Source organism: Micromys minutus (assembly GCF_963924665.1).
Source record: "Micromys minutus genome assembly, chromosome: 30".
In the NCBI taxonomy this organism is placed as follows: domain Eukaryota; kingdom Metazoa; phylum Chordata; class Mammalia; order Rodentia; family Muridae; genus Micromys; species Micromys minutus.
In genome coordinates, this window is record NC_137965.1 from 25,530,881 (window position 1) to 25,548,536 (window position 17,656).

At 41.0% G+C, this 17,656-nt stretch overlaps 1 protein-coding gene across 1 annotated transcript; it reads right to left on the reverse strand.

Annotated features, from left to right (window-relative positions):
• Nucleotides 1-868: 868 nt before the first annotated feature.
• On the reverse strand, nt 869-16,855 carry PHF10 (PHD finger protein 10). The gene is made up of 12 exons (XM_080941786.1): nt 16,664-16,855; nt 14,798-14,904; nt 12,452-12,582; nt 11,791-11,874; nt 10,807-10,940; nt 10,562-10,711; nt 9,770-9,879; nt 8,376-8,529; nt 6,328-6,483; nt 2,445-2,553; nt 1,994-2,182; nt 869-1,002 (listed from the first exon to the last, which is right to left on the reverse strand). Exons 1-12 carry the CDS (start codon nt 16,745-16,747, stop codon nt 917-919), a joined length of 1,494 nt encoding a protein of 497 aa, XP_080797912.1. The 5' UTR covers nt 16,748-16,855; the 3' UTR covers nt 869-916.
• Nucleotides 16,856-17,656: the final 801 nt, after the last annotated feature.

Genomic DNA, 17,656 nt, shown 5'->3' on the forward strand with positions numbered 1-17,656 from the left:
GGAGCACAAATCCTTACTGGCACGGAACGATTACAATTTGCCGCGAACCTTGCTACTTGACCTGGTGAAATTCTGGTTACTTTTTTTCTAGACTAGGATGGAAAAATAAAGCCATACAGTTTTGTTACCTCAGTTTACTCCCCAAGCAAGAAATGCAGCAAACACAATATTTTAGAGATTAGAATTCCTATAAAAAGGAGTCTGCTCAATAAAATGTTTAAATACATTTTAGTCAGGTGAGTAAAAAGATTACAGTAACAGGCTGTATAAATCAGATTAAACTTTCCTGCTAGTGCAGAAGTTAAAAGGCTGATAACTGTAGAATTTATTCTATAGACATTCTAAATGAAGTACAGCACTTGGAGTTTTAAAGAAGTACTAAAGCCAAGTCGAAAATGCAGTGACAGCTTCGCTCTTCCCAGAGCCTCTGTACACAGTAGGGATATGGTACCTGACACCCAAGCAAGCTTTCCTGGCAGCAAGTATTTACAAACTGTTTGTTGCTGTGCTGGTGATGACGGTTCCAAATCCAGTTGTACCAGATCTTGGGCCATTTGCCCTTTCCTCTGCTTAGCCAGATTGGAGCTCTCTGGTTATTAGGTAACTATGACACTGCCTAATCAATTAGGTCAAGACAGTCCTAACAAGTGGTAACTTTGAAGAAATATTTCAAATTAAGTTGCTACCTCTTTCTGCTGATCTCTGGAAAAAGACAACACTAAGAAATTAATGTCTGGGGAAATGAGCCATTTCTCTGACTTTCTTTCAAGGTTAGAAGTTGCTAATAAAGAAATGAATCAACTTGATGTTTAAGGTCATAGTTAATTTCAAAAAAAGTTCTTTATTGGCATAAAAAAATGAAAGTGTTGTAAATAAATTGGCACCAAATATCCCAAACACGAGGGTCAAAGCCTATTTACCCCTCTTTGCTGTTTTTCCCCCTTCTGCCCACTTTCCTGGGTGTTGGGGGAGCTCGCTGACAACAGTCACAAATCCAGCGACCTAGGAGAAAAATTGTTAGTTAATATAAAGTGGACTTTTATTTTTATAGGACTGAGTACAAACCATCTAAACTCATTCCTGAGCTATCTGTAGTGATAACTCCCTGGGAGTTTTCAGTGGGAGGGAGTACTGACTGGTTCCCTAAGGAAGAAAATGTCAACAACCCCTAATCAGTGTAACCAATGCAGTGTGAACTTTAGTGTATGGCCAAAAGGCATTATAGCAATCATTTGTACCTTTAAAAAAATTACTGTTATCCTTCCTAAAATTTAAATACCATCATGCTTTCAAAACCTCAACAACACAATTTCTAATGCAGAACCTGTTAAAGAAGCTGGCCCTGTATGGCCTTTTCCTCCACTGTTTAACAGCCCTCTCTCCATGCACTTAAAAACTAGCACCTGTACCACATCCTTGATCTGAATTACTGCAGAAACCTAGGTGACTATTCAAGTTGCATATTTCTAAAGGATTTCTAGGAACCTTTTTTTATAGAGCACTATACAGTGTTAGCTATGCAACTAAGTTCTTTAAATTTCACAATTACCTGTATAATGTTTTAATAGAATTACTGTGATTTACTATTTGGATCTGTGGCCATCCTAAAGTTACCTGGAATTGTCATGCTGCCTCACTTTATAAAAATGTCTTAGCATATGTAAAGACACAGCAGTCACTTTGTTAATAAATAACCTTTAAAAATAAAATCAAACCACTGAGACAGACTGGTGCTGTTACTTTAGTAATTTTAGTAGGAAACACCAGCTCCTTTTATACCTCATATGATAGTGCCCCCAAAACCTAACCTAGGCATTCTGCCATCTCATTTGTCCTTTATTCTCTTGGTTGCAAGGATGAAAATCAAGTATCTGTGACATGGAGAATTACAGCTTAATCATAACATGTTCCTGCCACTTATGCAGCCTTAAAAAACTGCTGGGAGATCTTCACACAAGATAATGTGGGTTTTGTTTGTTTTTTTCATCTTTACCTGATGGAATAGCACCAAGGCCCACACAAAAAGTATGATAACCTCTGTCACACACATCACAGAACATCATTTCTTCTTCATGGTGGGGCTGTCCACATATAATGCATGTTTTACATTCCATACACTGCCATGGGTAGGTCTTAATCATAGAAACAAGCTCCATGGTCATATCCAAGCAAGAAGGGTGGCCTAAATCAAAACCAACATGAATAGCATTTCACAAAAGAACTTTTAAGGCATACAAAATATTAGTTCCCAAGAATGGCTGTCATGCTTAATATCACTATAGACACATCAAAATACAATGTAGAGGATACATGGGCTTTGTCTATGTCTAATAAGTCACTATTTGTTGGTTCTTTGATGGACACCTTGTTGACAACAATAAACCCTAGCTTTGGAGGCAACACGCAAGGTGAGGTTAAAATCTTAAGGAGACATCTCTACTTACCACTGTTATCACACTGGGAGCAGTGTATAAGTGATTCAGCCTTTCCTTTCTTGTTGGACTCCTTACCCTTCAGACAAATTCCACATAGAGCATTTGGAATGACCTTTGGCTGGAAGGGTAGAAGAGGGCTATAAATTCATGCCAGAAGAACTCACTATGGGTTCAAAAGGGATTTTTGTTATTACCTTATCTTTACTTTTCATAATTTGATAATGAAAATCTTTTTGTAAGATGCAACTGGATATAAGATGGATATAAACCTCTCCTACTGACGAAAGCCTAGACTGCACCCTATAAACAGCATAAACTTGTGTTGCCTAAATTTAGTGCTCTGTGCTCTCTACACACTCAGCATCATCTCTGTACCAAGAAGGGAAAATGAAATAGGATGCCAAAGGCACTGACAATTGGGAAAGAAAATCCATGTACCAATGACTACGCATAAAAGCTAAGCCTAAGTTTTAAACAACTTATCTATTCACTTTATTGCAAAACTGGGATTTTTTTCAGAGATATAAAGCTGAACATATAAAATTAAAAAAATATATATTTGAACATTTTAATTAAAAGATGTCCCATTCATACAGTCATGCGTAAATGTCTGTAGAAACCCGAGTTGTATGCATAGTCTTGATCCACATCTAAAGAATTAGGAGAACTGTGGTAAAGAAGAGAAGCATTCACTGACATGTAGTCGGACAAGGAGAAATGTAGTCAAGAAGGAAATACACAAAGCATGTTTTAAGTTATTTTTCAAGTTAAAAACATACACAGAATTAGGGCTTTAAACATGGAATAGGACAAAGTATAAGAGGTGTCCTACACCTAAACTACCAGGGCAAGAAAGGGATATCTGAGCATCATAATCTTGACCTTCATAAATGGTGCTCACTTGGACTGTGTGTGTGAATAAACGGTTTTGAAAGCTGAGGAGAGGGACAAAGATGATCACAGGGTAATAATAGTCTAACATCGTCAAATATGTTGTATCTCTTCTAAGTTACTGTACCACAGAGATCTAAACTCACTTTATCTCACTGCCACTTGTGTACCTTATCAGACCTAAATACTTTAATTTTTTTAATATTTTCTTTGCAAAAGATGACAGAGGCATTCAAAAACAATTTTTGGCTTATTTATTTTTTAAAAAGTCAACCTTATACATAAATATGATAAAAAACAATAACTAAACAATCACAAGTGTCTCTACAAAATAATAAATATGGAGTTAAACAAACATATAAAATGTCCCATTGACTACTCTCCATCTCCTCTCTACTTTATACCCTGCTCTCCCAGCACCTGATAGCAGTCAGTTACTCTGCTATTCCTGCTGCATCCTAAGCAAGTGCTTTAACTGTGCCCTGGACATCAGTTAAAAAAAAAAAAAAAAGCAAGGAAATTCACTTCTAAGATTGAGTCTTAACTGCTATAATATGCAGCAGAACGTTTAACAGCCTGTCCTAAATGTAGAAGGTAAGAGTTTAAGGTAGATACTAGCAGAGTCAGTCCTCTAACATCTTCTACTCAAGTCAGGGAAGAAGCCATACAATGTTAAGTTCTGAAAAGAATTCCTCCTACGAAGACTCTTTACAAAGCAACTTAGAAGGAATAAAACACAAATTAATTCACATTCTAGAGCAATTCAAGTTCTACAATCACTAAAGTACACATAATCCCTATAATAAAAGAAAACACTAAGAAGCTTCAGGGTTTACCTTTAAAATTATACATAATATTCTGATAAACCACTTCAATTTTTTTCTTACCCAATTATCTTCATCTTGTTGAAAAGAAAACTATAGGAGGATGGGAGAGGGAAGAGGGATGGGAGAAAGAAAAGTGGTAGATGGAGGACAGTGAAGCGGGAGAGAGGCCACTGGCATTTCCTACAGAGATGCTACAGTTCACACACAAGCACACGGTTCCTGCAGCACCCAGGCTCTAAAAGGCCACAGCCTGCATCCAGGGCCTCAGACAAACTAAAGACCAGCACTGAAAGGGAGAGGACAGCCCTGTGCCTCACTAAGACCCTCTGATCGCCTTCACACGCTGCCACAGCCTTTCAGTTTTCTTCAGCCAACAGCCCTCAGCATCTCAAATAAAAGGCTCATGTATACTTACTTTTCTTGTTGAAAAAATAGCAAAATAAGTTGAAACTTTCATGGTAGCACTAACATAATATAGATTTTAATTATGTATATGTAGGCCTGAGCCTAACAGTTACACTTTAACTTCAGGTTAATGTAACCTAAGCAATACCGTCCTACAAGTTGAGGGCAAGCACCAGTCATCCTATTACATCACATACATTATATTCAACTCCCATATTCTAAAGTGAGTGTCAGCTTGAAGTACCCTAATATTTAGGCACATCTTGGCTCATAATACTTCCCATACAGAGGCTAACTTCCAATACTTGTGTTCACATTAATATATACTATCTATATATTGGCTGTTCCTATCTTTGAAATCCCTGAAACATTTTTAGTTACTAAAAATGTTTACAGATTATAAAATGTTTATTTTGCATATGAGGCTCCTTGAGTACTATTAACTAAGATCAATCTATATGATTTACTCACTAGATCAGTGATAATATGGATAGTTCTTCAGTTCTAGCCTGTATTATATGTCTATTTTAATATTCTCTATTTATAATGCATGATAAAACAGGCTCCTTGTTTAAGCCGGCAGCTGTCACTCCCACTGCACCTCTAAGACACTGGCACACTAGCTCCTGCAGGCTGCCTCTAACGTGGAATCTGTGGAGGTTTTTGGTTTCAGTTATTAAGCAGTGACTGAATCTTTAGTTTAAAAAGCATAGATAAACTACATATGTAAAAATGTACAGAATCGCACAGCAGCCTGCTGAAGCTGTCTTCAGAATGAGTCCTTGCCGAGTTCTGAGCAGATCATACACGGGCACTGTCAGAACCTACCCCAGTGGGGCTCACTTTTCTTTGTGATGTGCCATTGTTGCAACACTAACACAGAGGCATTTAACAACTCACTCAGCAAGACTCGTACTTACAACCTGCCTTGAGTACACCTCCATATAGTAACCGATGCATATTCTAGTACAGCCAAGACCAGGAGTGTGTGCTGTACCCTCGCTGTCCGCACCACAAAGCTAAGCACTGTCCATTCCTTCTATGATCCTCCTACAGCTCCTTGACCATTACACCTGCTCCTCTCATCCAACTTCCCAAGGGAGCAGGCAGAAAACAAACATGAAAAATAATTACAGTTTCTTATAATCTATGGCCTTACTCTAGGAATAATTAGATCCACAAACTAGGTTTTAATCCTTGTAACAGAATGGTATACCAGCTATCTGCCAAAGGTTATACAAAAACAACGACGTAAGTAACACCTCTTCCTATTTTCTATCTGAAATGTGGCAGAATTTGGCAATTGGATCCAACAATTCTTAGAATAAGCCTGAATATTCTCAATGAAAGGCACTACAAAAATACCATCTCAAGTGGTTGCAAGTCCATCCCTACTTCACAGCTTGCCAAGTTGAGCTTCACCGACTGTTCAGATATTCAAAATGTTAATGTTAAACCAAAAAAAAAAAACAAAAAAACAAAAAAACAAAACAAAAAAAAAAAAACAAAACAGCTCTGCCTTGAAAGACTGTTTTTTTGTCTGGTTATCACTTAAAGGGACAAAGACCCATAAATTGTTTATATACAGGAAACAGAAGCTATACCATGACCAAAAGTGACAAGAAAGCCACCAGAGAAAGCAAGCAGTGGACAGGTGCACAGGACAGGATGGCGGAGCGCAGCAAGCTCAGCTCCTCAGGCTCAGAGTTAACGGTATGAGGGAGAGGCTGGCCAGGAAAGAGGCCGAGTCAGGGGCTTTTTTCTTCTACCTTGTACCCAGGAACTGATTTGGACAGTACAGAACGTTTGGAGCCGTCTTTTCTTGGAGTGGCCATTTTGTCTTTTGCTTTCTGTCTTCCCTGGAAGGTGTCCTCCTGGCTGTCAGGGGGGCTGTCCCCTTCAGACACATTGCCTGAGGAGCTGTCCTGTAGCAAACAAGTAAGAGCAAAGGTTCCTTGGAATCAGGACCCAGTTGAGTCTCAATTTTTTAGATGACAAAAAACATTTTTTAAGTTGAAAGTTTTTTTTCCAATAAAAAATATAAAGATGATTTTAAGAAATTAATTTCTAAATAGAGTAAGAAAAGCCATGGTAAGAGTTAGTTACCATTCTAATAACTACTTCTATTAGCAAGTATCCTAGTGAACTACTGCACTTTCTGATGTACATCATCAAAAATAGAATTACTAACTCAACTCTTATTACAGTATGCAACCTCAATATTTTTCATATCACAAGGATGCATAGTTTTGTATTTATAGAAATACTTATTTTTCCTGAGTGATAGAAGTCATTATGAAAGTCCTTCAAATATATAACCATGTTCAAACATAAAAGATCCAAAGCCATATCCCTAGCTACCCACAACAGTACGGCATATTAAATTTCTTCAAGGAACAAGACCCAAGTATTTAAACCTATTTAATGCATTTTATAATTCAATGCTTGGTAACAACTTTATAGTCACATAAATTAGGAAAAGTGAATGAAAAAAATTAAGCCACCTATAGCTCCCTGATAAACATCCTGAACTGACTGGGAACATGAACATGTCTCCTCCTGGTTTCTGTGTTTATATTCTGCAGAGGCCCAGGCTCTTTCACACATACCCCATATCCGTCTAATGTGGCTTCATTCTGGCAGTGTAATTCACAAAACTGGTTATACTGCATGTGAGTACACGTGTAATCATACTGTGTATGCATCAGTAAACACATGATCACACACATATGTACACAGCATATGCGTGCAAATGTGCTGTCATGTTGGTAAAGTACTACATGCATTTCCTCATATTCTTTAAACTACATTTCTTTTATGTAAATGTATCACCGTTGTGGATAAAGATTTATTTATAAATTCTGCAACACTAAAATCAACATTTTTTCTATTTAAATTTTGCTAACATCTAGGTAAGTTCTTAGAATTCTGTTAACAAATCTGCCAGGTCATGCAGTCAAAATGCTTTCCTCAAATATTTGATTAATTTGTATTCCACAGAACACTGTGAGAAAATTGGGTTCTTCATGATTAAGTCCCATAGCTAGCGAGCTCCTCTCTGTGACTGACAGGAGGCAGTACTACATAGGACGTGGACAGAAGCTGTTTCATGAAACACATCAGATTAAGTATGTGTTAGAAGTTGTTGTAGACAAGGGAATAAAATCCCACTCAATGAACACACATTTGGGCTGGCTACACTGTAACATATAAAAGGACTGTGGCTTAATGTGTATTTCTGAAGAAAGTCACAACCATAACCCACCTCAGAGATACTGTCCTTCACGCCCTCAGAGCAAACGCCCTGCTTTTTAGCAGCTACATTTTTGGTAGGAGTGCTCTCTTCAGCAGCACATACACTAATTATTTTGTATGAAAAAGGCACCCAGAAAAACTAAATATACAACATATTAGTAAACTAACATTTTCTTACAGGAAGCCTCAGATTAAGCAAAAGGAACACAGGGTAATGTGTGCTGCCTCAGCCCAAGAAAATTACATTTCTCTGTGGCAAAGATCAGTCTATTTTGTTCAGTATTTTAATCTGCATAAACAGCAAATTGGGTAAAAGAATATTAATGTTGAATACAATTGCCTATCTTGCTCAGGATAGTAAGTTTTTCAATATAAAACTTGGTCCCAAAAAGCAATGCACAACCTATTTATATCAACACACACAAAATATTCTTGTGAAAATTTCTAGAAATATATGCGACTGTCTCATTCAAATAGTCTGGTAATAGAGTTCAATTTAACATTCCAGGAAAGCAATCAGCAAATAACCCAAGGATCCTCCCATGAAGGTGTATGGTCCTACCGAAGTGCCTTTATTCTTCCGTTTCTCATCCCCTCCACCATCTTCACCATCATCTGAGTCTCCATCACTATCTAGTGCCGGGAGCTCTGGGTCCAGGGGCGGCTCATACAGGGCTGTGTTTAATGGCAAGTACCGAAGCTCGTCGGGTGAGTACCTAAGTTCAGAAAGGCTGCTTTCATTCTTCCTTGAATATTAAATATTTAAAAACTACCTTTAAGCTGTGAAATTTGCTTTATGCCTCTCACATATACTTCCACAAATGGGCAGGGAGAATTTCATTTTGGTCATCAAGTAGGGATAAGAAATTTTAGCAATCAGAACATTTTTTCCCCAACTGACCATGCAGAGTATGCATTTGACCCTATCTAAACATAATGTCAAGTTTTTCCCTTTAACCTCAAAGCAAAGGAAAAATGATGACTTGTATCAGGAGATAGGAGGAACCCAGGCATCCCGGGAATTGCTCCTGCCCAACCACACACCCGAGCTATGGAGACTTGTGACTGCATCCTTCCACTCATGGAACAGGCGCAGCAGAGAGCCAATGTCTGAGAGACCGAACAATGTCATAAAGTGCATGGTGTGTAACAATTAGAGAAAAGAACAGGAAGCAGTCTTTAACAACAATTACATTGTAAAGCATGTACTACAACATTTAAGTCCCCCTAGTTCAGGCTGCACATAGTCCTCCTGGCCTCAAGGGACTATTGTTCAGGAGCTACCTCAGGACTAAAACACCATACCAGAACATGGGAGCTGACAGAACACCAACAGATTTTTAGAAATTTCCAGATTAAAAACTTTTTTAAAAAGTTAAATTTTGCACAATTTAAATTAGAATATCAAACAGCAAGTGCTCTCTGCCTGGTTCTGCTGTAGATCGTGTTTTCTGCAGACCACCTATTCTGAGAACAGGTCTCCAGAACAAGGTCTAATGTTGGAAGAAAAGCTGAGATTCTGAAACAGAAAGTAAGGACACGTACAGGGGTGTGGCCGTGTGTGCCCTGGTACTTCTCGGTCTCTTCCTCACCACTCACTGCTGTCACGTCACTTTCCCTGTCCATGATGTGAGCTCCACTCAAGTGAAGACTCTGGAGAGGATCTGAAGCTGAACCTACCTGAGATCTCATTTCACAAAAGCTTCCCGAGGATATACCAAACTACTGGGCCATGTGCCACACTGACTGAAAGCACAGAAGACCTATGCAGACAGGGCAGGCAGATGTGGCACTCCAGACCTCAGCAGCAGGCCTTCCATTCTAATAGAATGGTGTCCTTTACACAGAACCCAAGAGGAAAAATGCAGACAAAAGTCCTACACATCTTTTGGTGTCACTGATAAACAGAAATTTCTAAGAGGCCCCGAGAGCAATGATGACTGAAGTACTGGATACCTCTTGTAATACTCCTGGAACTGTCCGGGGATGAGAGCCACGGGGTAGGAGCTGACCTTCGTTCGCTCTGTTGGCAACACTTTGTACTTTCCTTGAGGCACTTGGATAACCTGTGTCAAGATCAAGAAATGTGAAAACTGATACCAACCCGGGAATCAAGGCTTCAAGAAAGAATTCCCATGTGTACTCTACATCCATGTCCTGCACTACAGAAATGCTAGCAATTTAAATACCACAGTAGCAAGAACCTAAGGGAGAGTTGGTGCCTCCCAGATGAGTGCTTTAGGCCTGTGCCTGTTCTTCACCATGTGCACAGGCTCTGTGGAAAGGCAGCGTGAGGTCTCTGGCTCACCATGGTCTTTTGTGAAGTTTGGAAACATCTTTGTAGCTCACCTGGCTCCTTCTATGAAATCTAGGAGACATTTGTGTAACACCTACTGGGACTCCCATCAAAACTAAACAGATAAGCTCAGTGTGCTGCTCTCACACACACTCTGGAGACATGGGAGTTAGATACACAGCTACTATTCATCTTGCTCAGTAAACGCAATCATAAAACAAAGAGGTTTCAGAAAGAAGGCAAGGCAGGAAGGCTGGAGGGCAGGCAAGTGGCATTATCCACTACATCATTACAAATGGTACCTTAACTCCCGTGAGAAAACAAACACAGCTGGTACAATAATAATAATAATAATAATAATAATAATAATAATAATAATAATAATGAGGATGGACTGGTGACCACTCTGCAGTAACAGAGGAGATGCAGACTCCTGAACTATGTCACCCTACATGTGTCTGTAAGTCAAAGTACGCTCTCCTTTCTTCCATGCGTTCCCGGTTTAAGTTGCTGTTAAATTCAGCTGCCTTCTTGGCAGCTTTCTTAATGTACTCAGGCACTTTGCTGGCTTCCACTTTCTGAGTACTCTGCTGTTGCATTTGCTGAAAGGAAAATATTACAGTTAGAAGTCATACCTAGTTTTATAAAAAGTTTCCCCACCCCCTAAGACAGACATCAGTCTCCTCAAATCACTTACAGAATACTCTTTATAATGGTCTGTGATTCTCTGACGTTCCTTTTCTTGCAGAATTACAGAATATTCCGCATGCTTAGCTGGATATTCTTTTATCATTAAGTCAATCACTTCATCACTGCGCAATGCTGTTAAACCTAGTGTAGACCCGCAAAAGAAAGAAAAGGAACTATTCTAAGGCCAAGTGATTACAGATGCTTTTTCAAAACTAGCTTCTCTTTACTTTCTTACAGTAATCAGAGCAAAATTAATACACTGTAAAATATAAAAGTTATTCCTCCTAATAAAGTCAAGCAATCAAAACTAAAGGTTATCTTATTAAAAAAAATCAAATCTTGAGCCAAATGAGTTTCTTTTCTATTTTATGTAAATTGTTAAAACATACTTGGAAATGATTATGAATGGCATATACTAGCCACTAGTAATTAATAAGGATGTGTAGGAATTATTTCTCAATATCTACTTCTTAGTCTCCAAATTTATATATCAGAAATACTATCAATTCCCATCTTAAGACATCCGCCAGTCGACGAGCACCATGTAGCTTTCACACCAGCAGGGTCAGGTCTCCCTCCTGCTGATGCACTTAGACTGGGAAGTGCCTGCTGATACTGACACACTCACCAGAGACACGATCAATAAAGCATATACTATAAGGAACTAAAAGTTTGACAAGATTTGCCAAAAAGAAGAGTCTATGGGTTCAGTCCCCAGTACTACAGATGAAAAGATCTATATACTTAGATACAAATTCTACCCCCAAAACACAAACCTTTTGACAACTCTGTTAAAGTTATCATTAGGAAATTATATTGGCAGTATAAAAAATTTTATCATGGCTTTTACATTTTAACAATTAAAAATGAAGTAAAAAATGTATTATGTAAATAATATATTAATTTTGTAAACAATTTCAGATGTGTCATTTATCTAATTATCCACCACCTACAAATGTCCAGCTTAAAAGGCACAATAGGTGCCAATTACCTAGTGTGCACTGTGTTTCTGTGATGACGTTTAATTCTCTCAGGTACAGTTTCTCCTTGTGAGATAAATCTCGTCGCTCTAAATCTCCAAAGGCAAAACAAAAGGACAGTTAAAAACTGAAACTATACATCTTAGAACTTTTAAAAACTTAGGAAATATTTAAACACATTTGTTATTAAATATTCTAAATATTATTCTAACTACACAGACACACACAAATCTTACAAATTCAAGAAATAAACATTAGGAAACTACAAACTCGAACAATCTAAAGTTAAGCATTTACATGAGGGCAGCTCATCATGAATGGCTTCCTACAACTCAAGCGCGGCATAGATGCTAACTCTATTCCTGAGGTCACTGAGCAACAGCCTAAATTCAAAAACATTGGCTACGAAGAGATTTTTCTTTTCAAACGTATCCTCACCTATGTTACACACCTATAATCTCAGTATTTACTCCTCCCCTAAGAACTTGGTGACATACAGAAGCATGCTACCTCTACAGCAGGATACTGAGTGCTGGTCATAAACTAATCTCAGCAAGTGTTCTTGCTTTGTAAGTATGTAGAAGAAAAATCACTCATAACCAAGACTTGGATAAACACCCCATCTCTGCTGTAAGTACGATGTTATCTGTTAATACACTAAGCTGTAAGTACCTGGATATTTCCGCTTGAAGGAGGTCACACCCAAATATTCACTGACTTGCTCCTGAAGCATATAGTATTCTCCTGTTTCATCAGGTGGCCATTTGTATTCTATTAAGTTTTCTGCTGGGTAGTAACTGAAGCTAAGACACAAACACACATTATGCCTTATATGTGGCATTTATTAAATTTCAATCATATTTATATTTCAAATTATTTTCAAAACAATTTTAAGAATTGTAATTCTTTTTATTACTTCTGTGCTTATGAAGAAAAATTACAAAATGGACAAAAGAAAGAACAACAATGATCCAAAACTTCACATAAAAAAATCTACTAAATTTCCATACATGAAAACACATACATGGTAATTTCTATTCACGCAAAGAATCTAAGGCTAGAAAGGTGGCGCTTGCAGAGAATGAGCATTCAGTTCCCAGAACCACATCACACAGCTCACAACCATCTACAACTGCAGCTCGGAATCTGCTCTGATCTTCTGGCCTTGGCAAGTAGCCACACCCACATGTGCACACACATAAAGACAAGTGAGTTAAAATTCAAAACTCAAGACGCTTAACTACTAGGTCTAAGAAACCAAAGCAAGGCAGCAACTCTAAAATACTTTTGATTTAAAATTCACTACAATGACTTCATGCATACCACATACAACTTAAGCAGCTTCTGGTCCTTATCTATCGTAAGTCACAGACTAGAAAAGCAGAAATTCCAAGGACCACTTTCTCAATGAACTGAACAATGAGCTATAATTTTTTTTTCTTTATACTCTACAAAGAACAGATCTATTCTGGAAGTTATGTACTGCACTCAACTGCAAGACTGAATAGTAAAGACTGTAATGAACGGGTCAATCTGGATCACCTAACCTCGAAACCAGAGGCAGGCGTGCAGCAGTGGTTTGGTGCATTCATTCATCTAAAAATTAGCTCATGAAACAGCCAACCCTGCTGCTAGAAAAGAACAGAAACATACAAAGCTACAGAAAGGAGCCTTGCCTCCCATCATAACACATGCAAAGAGAAGCTCAGGATGAATCAAAACCCTAAATATAAGAGCTGCCTAGAAAATCTAAGTTAGCAACAGATTCTTAGACTTAACACCCAAAGCAAAAGTTACAAAAACAGACATTAAAATTAAAAAGAAAACAAAAAAAGTGACCCTATCAACTATTGGGGTGAAAAGAACCAGATTGCTAAAAAACATAGTATTTACAAACCTGATAAAGACATTCATATGCAGAATACATAAAGAAGTCCTGTAACGCACCAGCAAAAACTAAGAAAAGAAATGGACAGCTAGGCATAGTGGTGAAAGCGGGGAGCCAGCCTCATCTACATGTGAGTTCCAGGACAGCCAGAGGAACATAGTAAAAAACAAAAGCAAAAGCAGGGAGCGGGGTGGAGAAACGGACAGAGAAGTAAACAAACATCTCTCCAAAAATATAAATCAAACAGTCAAAAAACACCTGAAAAATATTTGGCAGACACCACTAGCCGTAGTATATAAGACAAAAATCACAGTGGGTGATTAAGTTATGTCTTTCCATATGCCTATCATCAAGACAAGCAAAAACCAAAAATATTGCAAGGTGTATTACTGGCGGGAATGCAGAATGGCACTACTGAGATGGAAACATATGGAAGGTCCTTAAACAAGCTGAACACAGAATTCCCATATGGCACAGCTTTCTACTTTCAGCTGTATACCAGGGCATTAAGAGCAGAGCTTCTGAAGGCCAATGTTCACGGCAGCATTAATTACTCTGGCCTGCAGGTACATGAGCAAAACGTAACAGAATATACAATGGAATACGGTTCAGCTTAAGGAGCTTGAACACAGATGAACCTTGAAGACAATACGGTTATGATAAGCCAGATAACACAGGGCAGGTGTTGTATGGTTCACACTCAGCGGCAGAAAGTAGAATTGTGGTTGGTTGGTAGCCAGCAGCTAGAGGCAGGAAGAAATAGGAGGCAATGGGGGTTATATTTCAGAAAGGATGAGAGTGATGGTTACACAACATTGTAAACATAACCACTGAACTATACCTTCTATATATTAAAAGTGTTACAATGGATGAGTTTTATGGACTATTTTAATAGTTCTCAGGAGCAAGACCTACTTTGATATTATATTATATGACTCTTGTAAAGATTTGTTTGCCTGCTTTGTCTATATGTATACAAACATCTGTGGAGGACAGAACAGAACATCAGATCCTCTGGAGTTTACAGAAGACTAAGGTGTAGGTTCTGGTAAGCAATCTTCAGTTAAACAAGCATTCTTAACTTCCGAACAGTCTACCAAAGTTACTACTGAACCATAAAGTAGTAGTACCTAAGATCTTGACTGGAAGTCTCACAGCTTCTTGAGCTGTCCCCTGAGCCCATTCGCCTCCTTTTAGATGGATGGGTCCCATCATTTGAGTTTTCTTCATTATCATCCTGTACATTTAAAATAGAAAATTTAAAGGAAAATTTAAAAATGAATTAAAAGCAAAGAGTGATTATGTATTATTCCAGTCCGCCTAAGTAGCAAGAAGAAGTAACTAACTAGTGTCCTTAGAAAACTTAATTTCTTAGAATAATTAAAAGGACAAAGAATCTGCTATAAAAAAATGGAATAAAACTAAAAACTGACCTTCCTACAAAGGAAATTAAATTTTCAACTATACTTTAAATGGACTCTGCTTTTACGTTCTTACCAAGTAGGTGTTCAAATGTCTTCTGCTTTTTAATAGACACACCACTTTAAAGTCAAAGTAAGCCTTCCTATTTGAGTTGGGAAATAAACATTTGCATGTTTTACAGTACTTCCACTTACAACTGGCCCACCGGATCACATTCTAATTAGCTACTTTGGAGAGGAAGAAGGACTGAATACAGGTCCAAGTCTAACTACATTCTTTTTCTTCTACAGCAGAAATTCAGCACACTGTGATAAGCTAACAGGAGATATATATTGTTGAGTCATTCCGTTAAGTACATTAATAGTCAAACCTTTTAAAACAATTTATTTACATATTACTCAAGGCCTAAACTCATAAAGGAAATTAGTAGTGGAGTGTTTTTGAAACAATTCATTCACATAGTACTCAAGGCTTAAACTCATATTTTTAAAGTCAAGGTACTATAGCTCCTAACACTGCTACTCTTACTCTATATTTCAATAAAAGCCCGAGAACGAGTATAAAAAGGAAGCAGGGGCCAGCAGCCCAGGCCAGTGTGCTAGGGCGGGCGACCTGGAGTCTTCCAGAGCACTGCCCTCCACCAGCTGTGTGCTATCCCTGCAAGGGCTCCTTGTCTGGTCCTAGGTGACTGACGAAAGGGTTCAGAGAGGTGAAACATAAGCACATAACTGTCTGATTTTACATTTCATTATGTCTCTAGCACCTAGGGATTTACTAAAATTATTTTCCAAATTTAAAAAAAAGAAAGAAATCATTCTCCTTTAAACTCATCAAAAATGAAGTCAAGTAAACAGACTCAATATTCCTTTTGAAAACTAACAATCAAGTAGGAATTGAAAGATAATCTATTTTCTTAATATTTAATTTTTTCACAGTATTCATATTCCATGCTTGCTTGGCACGGTTCATTTTAAGCATTGGAGCATTTTAAGCACTATTTTATTAATTTGTGGACATTTTAAAGATTTCTGTATGTCAACACTTTTAGTTAAAAACAACGATCCACTCGAAAAGAAACAATAACGAAGTTGACACAGAGTTTACCAGCTCACACCCCCTCCACAGGGTCCTCAGTTAGAACCAGGCATCAGCAGCCCCGGGGCGCTGCTCTGACTCTGCCGGGCCACCGTGAGGGTCGCAGAGAGCAGCCGGGGACCCCTCGGGGAGGGACGGGCACGTGGCGCGGGCCACCTCGGCTGGCCCGGTCTGTGGGTGTGAACCCAGGTTCTGCCAACTCCGGACCCCGAGCGCACGTCCAGCTCAGCATCTCCCCAACTGAGATCCCCAAAGGCCGCAACTTTTCCGACTTTCCCAGGCTGGCGGCGCTTCGTCTCCACCACTCTTCCCGAGTCTTCCGGTCCCTACCATTCCCCCGACAACTTCCCACCCCGCCGCGCAGGTCGCCCCAGGTCCGCGCCCACCGTCCGCCGCACTTGTTGCTCCGGGACCCGCCGCCCCGTCCCCACTCGGCTCCCGAGCCGGGCCCGGGCCGCTGCCGCCGTTGGGCAGCTCACCTTCGGGGACTGCGCTCCGGGGGAGGCCGGGTCGCTGTCGCACCGCCGCGGAGACAACGCCGTCCCGGGCCCGGCCGCTGCCATCAGCCCCAGCGCCCCGCGCCTCCGTCGTCGTCGCCGCCGTCGCTTAGTCCCAGCCGCCGCCGCCGCCGCCGCTGCCGCTGTCGCGCGGGCCGCCCGGCGCCCCGGCCCCGCCCCCTCCGCCCGCCCGCCCGGGGGCCGGCCCCTGCCGCCGCGCGCCCCGCGGCCCGCCAGCGCCACCGCCATGGCCGCCAGCGCGCCGCCGGCCGGGACTCGCACGCCGCTCACGTCAGCCGGCCGCAGCTGCGCGGCTCCGCGGGCCTCGGCCGGGGCCCGCCGCCTTGTCGCTTTCAGCCGGCGCGCCGCAGCTGGCCTGAGCCCCGCTGGCCAGCCGCCGCCTCCGCCTCGGCCCCGGCCCCGGCCCCACCCGGGTTCCCGGCCGCCTGGCGAGCTCGCCGCCGCCCCTTCCCTGCGCCCCCGGCCCGGCCCTCCGCGTCAGCCGCTGCTCCGCGCCGCCCCGCCCCGCCGCGGTCCCGCCCCCTCCCCTCCTCCGCGGCGCGTCAGCCGGGGGTCCTCAGTCGGTGGTGCTGCCTACTCCCCACCTGGGTCCCCAGCTCCTCCCCTCAAAGATGGGTCCCCTCCACGCGTGTCCTCCAGCCTTCCCCCACGCCCGATTCCCAGCTCCTCCCCTCAGCCAGGGGTCTCCCCAGGCTGTGTCTTCCCGTCCCCCACCCCATCAAGGGTCCCCACTACGCGGTATCCTCCCACCACCACCCGTCCCCAGCCCCTCCCCTCAGCCCGGGGTCCCCAAACCCGCTGCGACCTCCTCCACCAAGGTCCGCGCTCTCTTCTGTAAATGAAGGATGAGTGTCCTCAGTCAACTTCCTCATCTCTCCTCAGCCCTGGGGGTCAACCACCCTAGGAGCTCCGCCTCCTCTCTTTGAGATCCCCTCTCCCGTAGTGCCCTTTCCC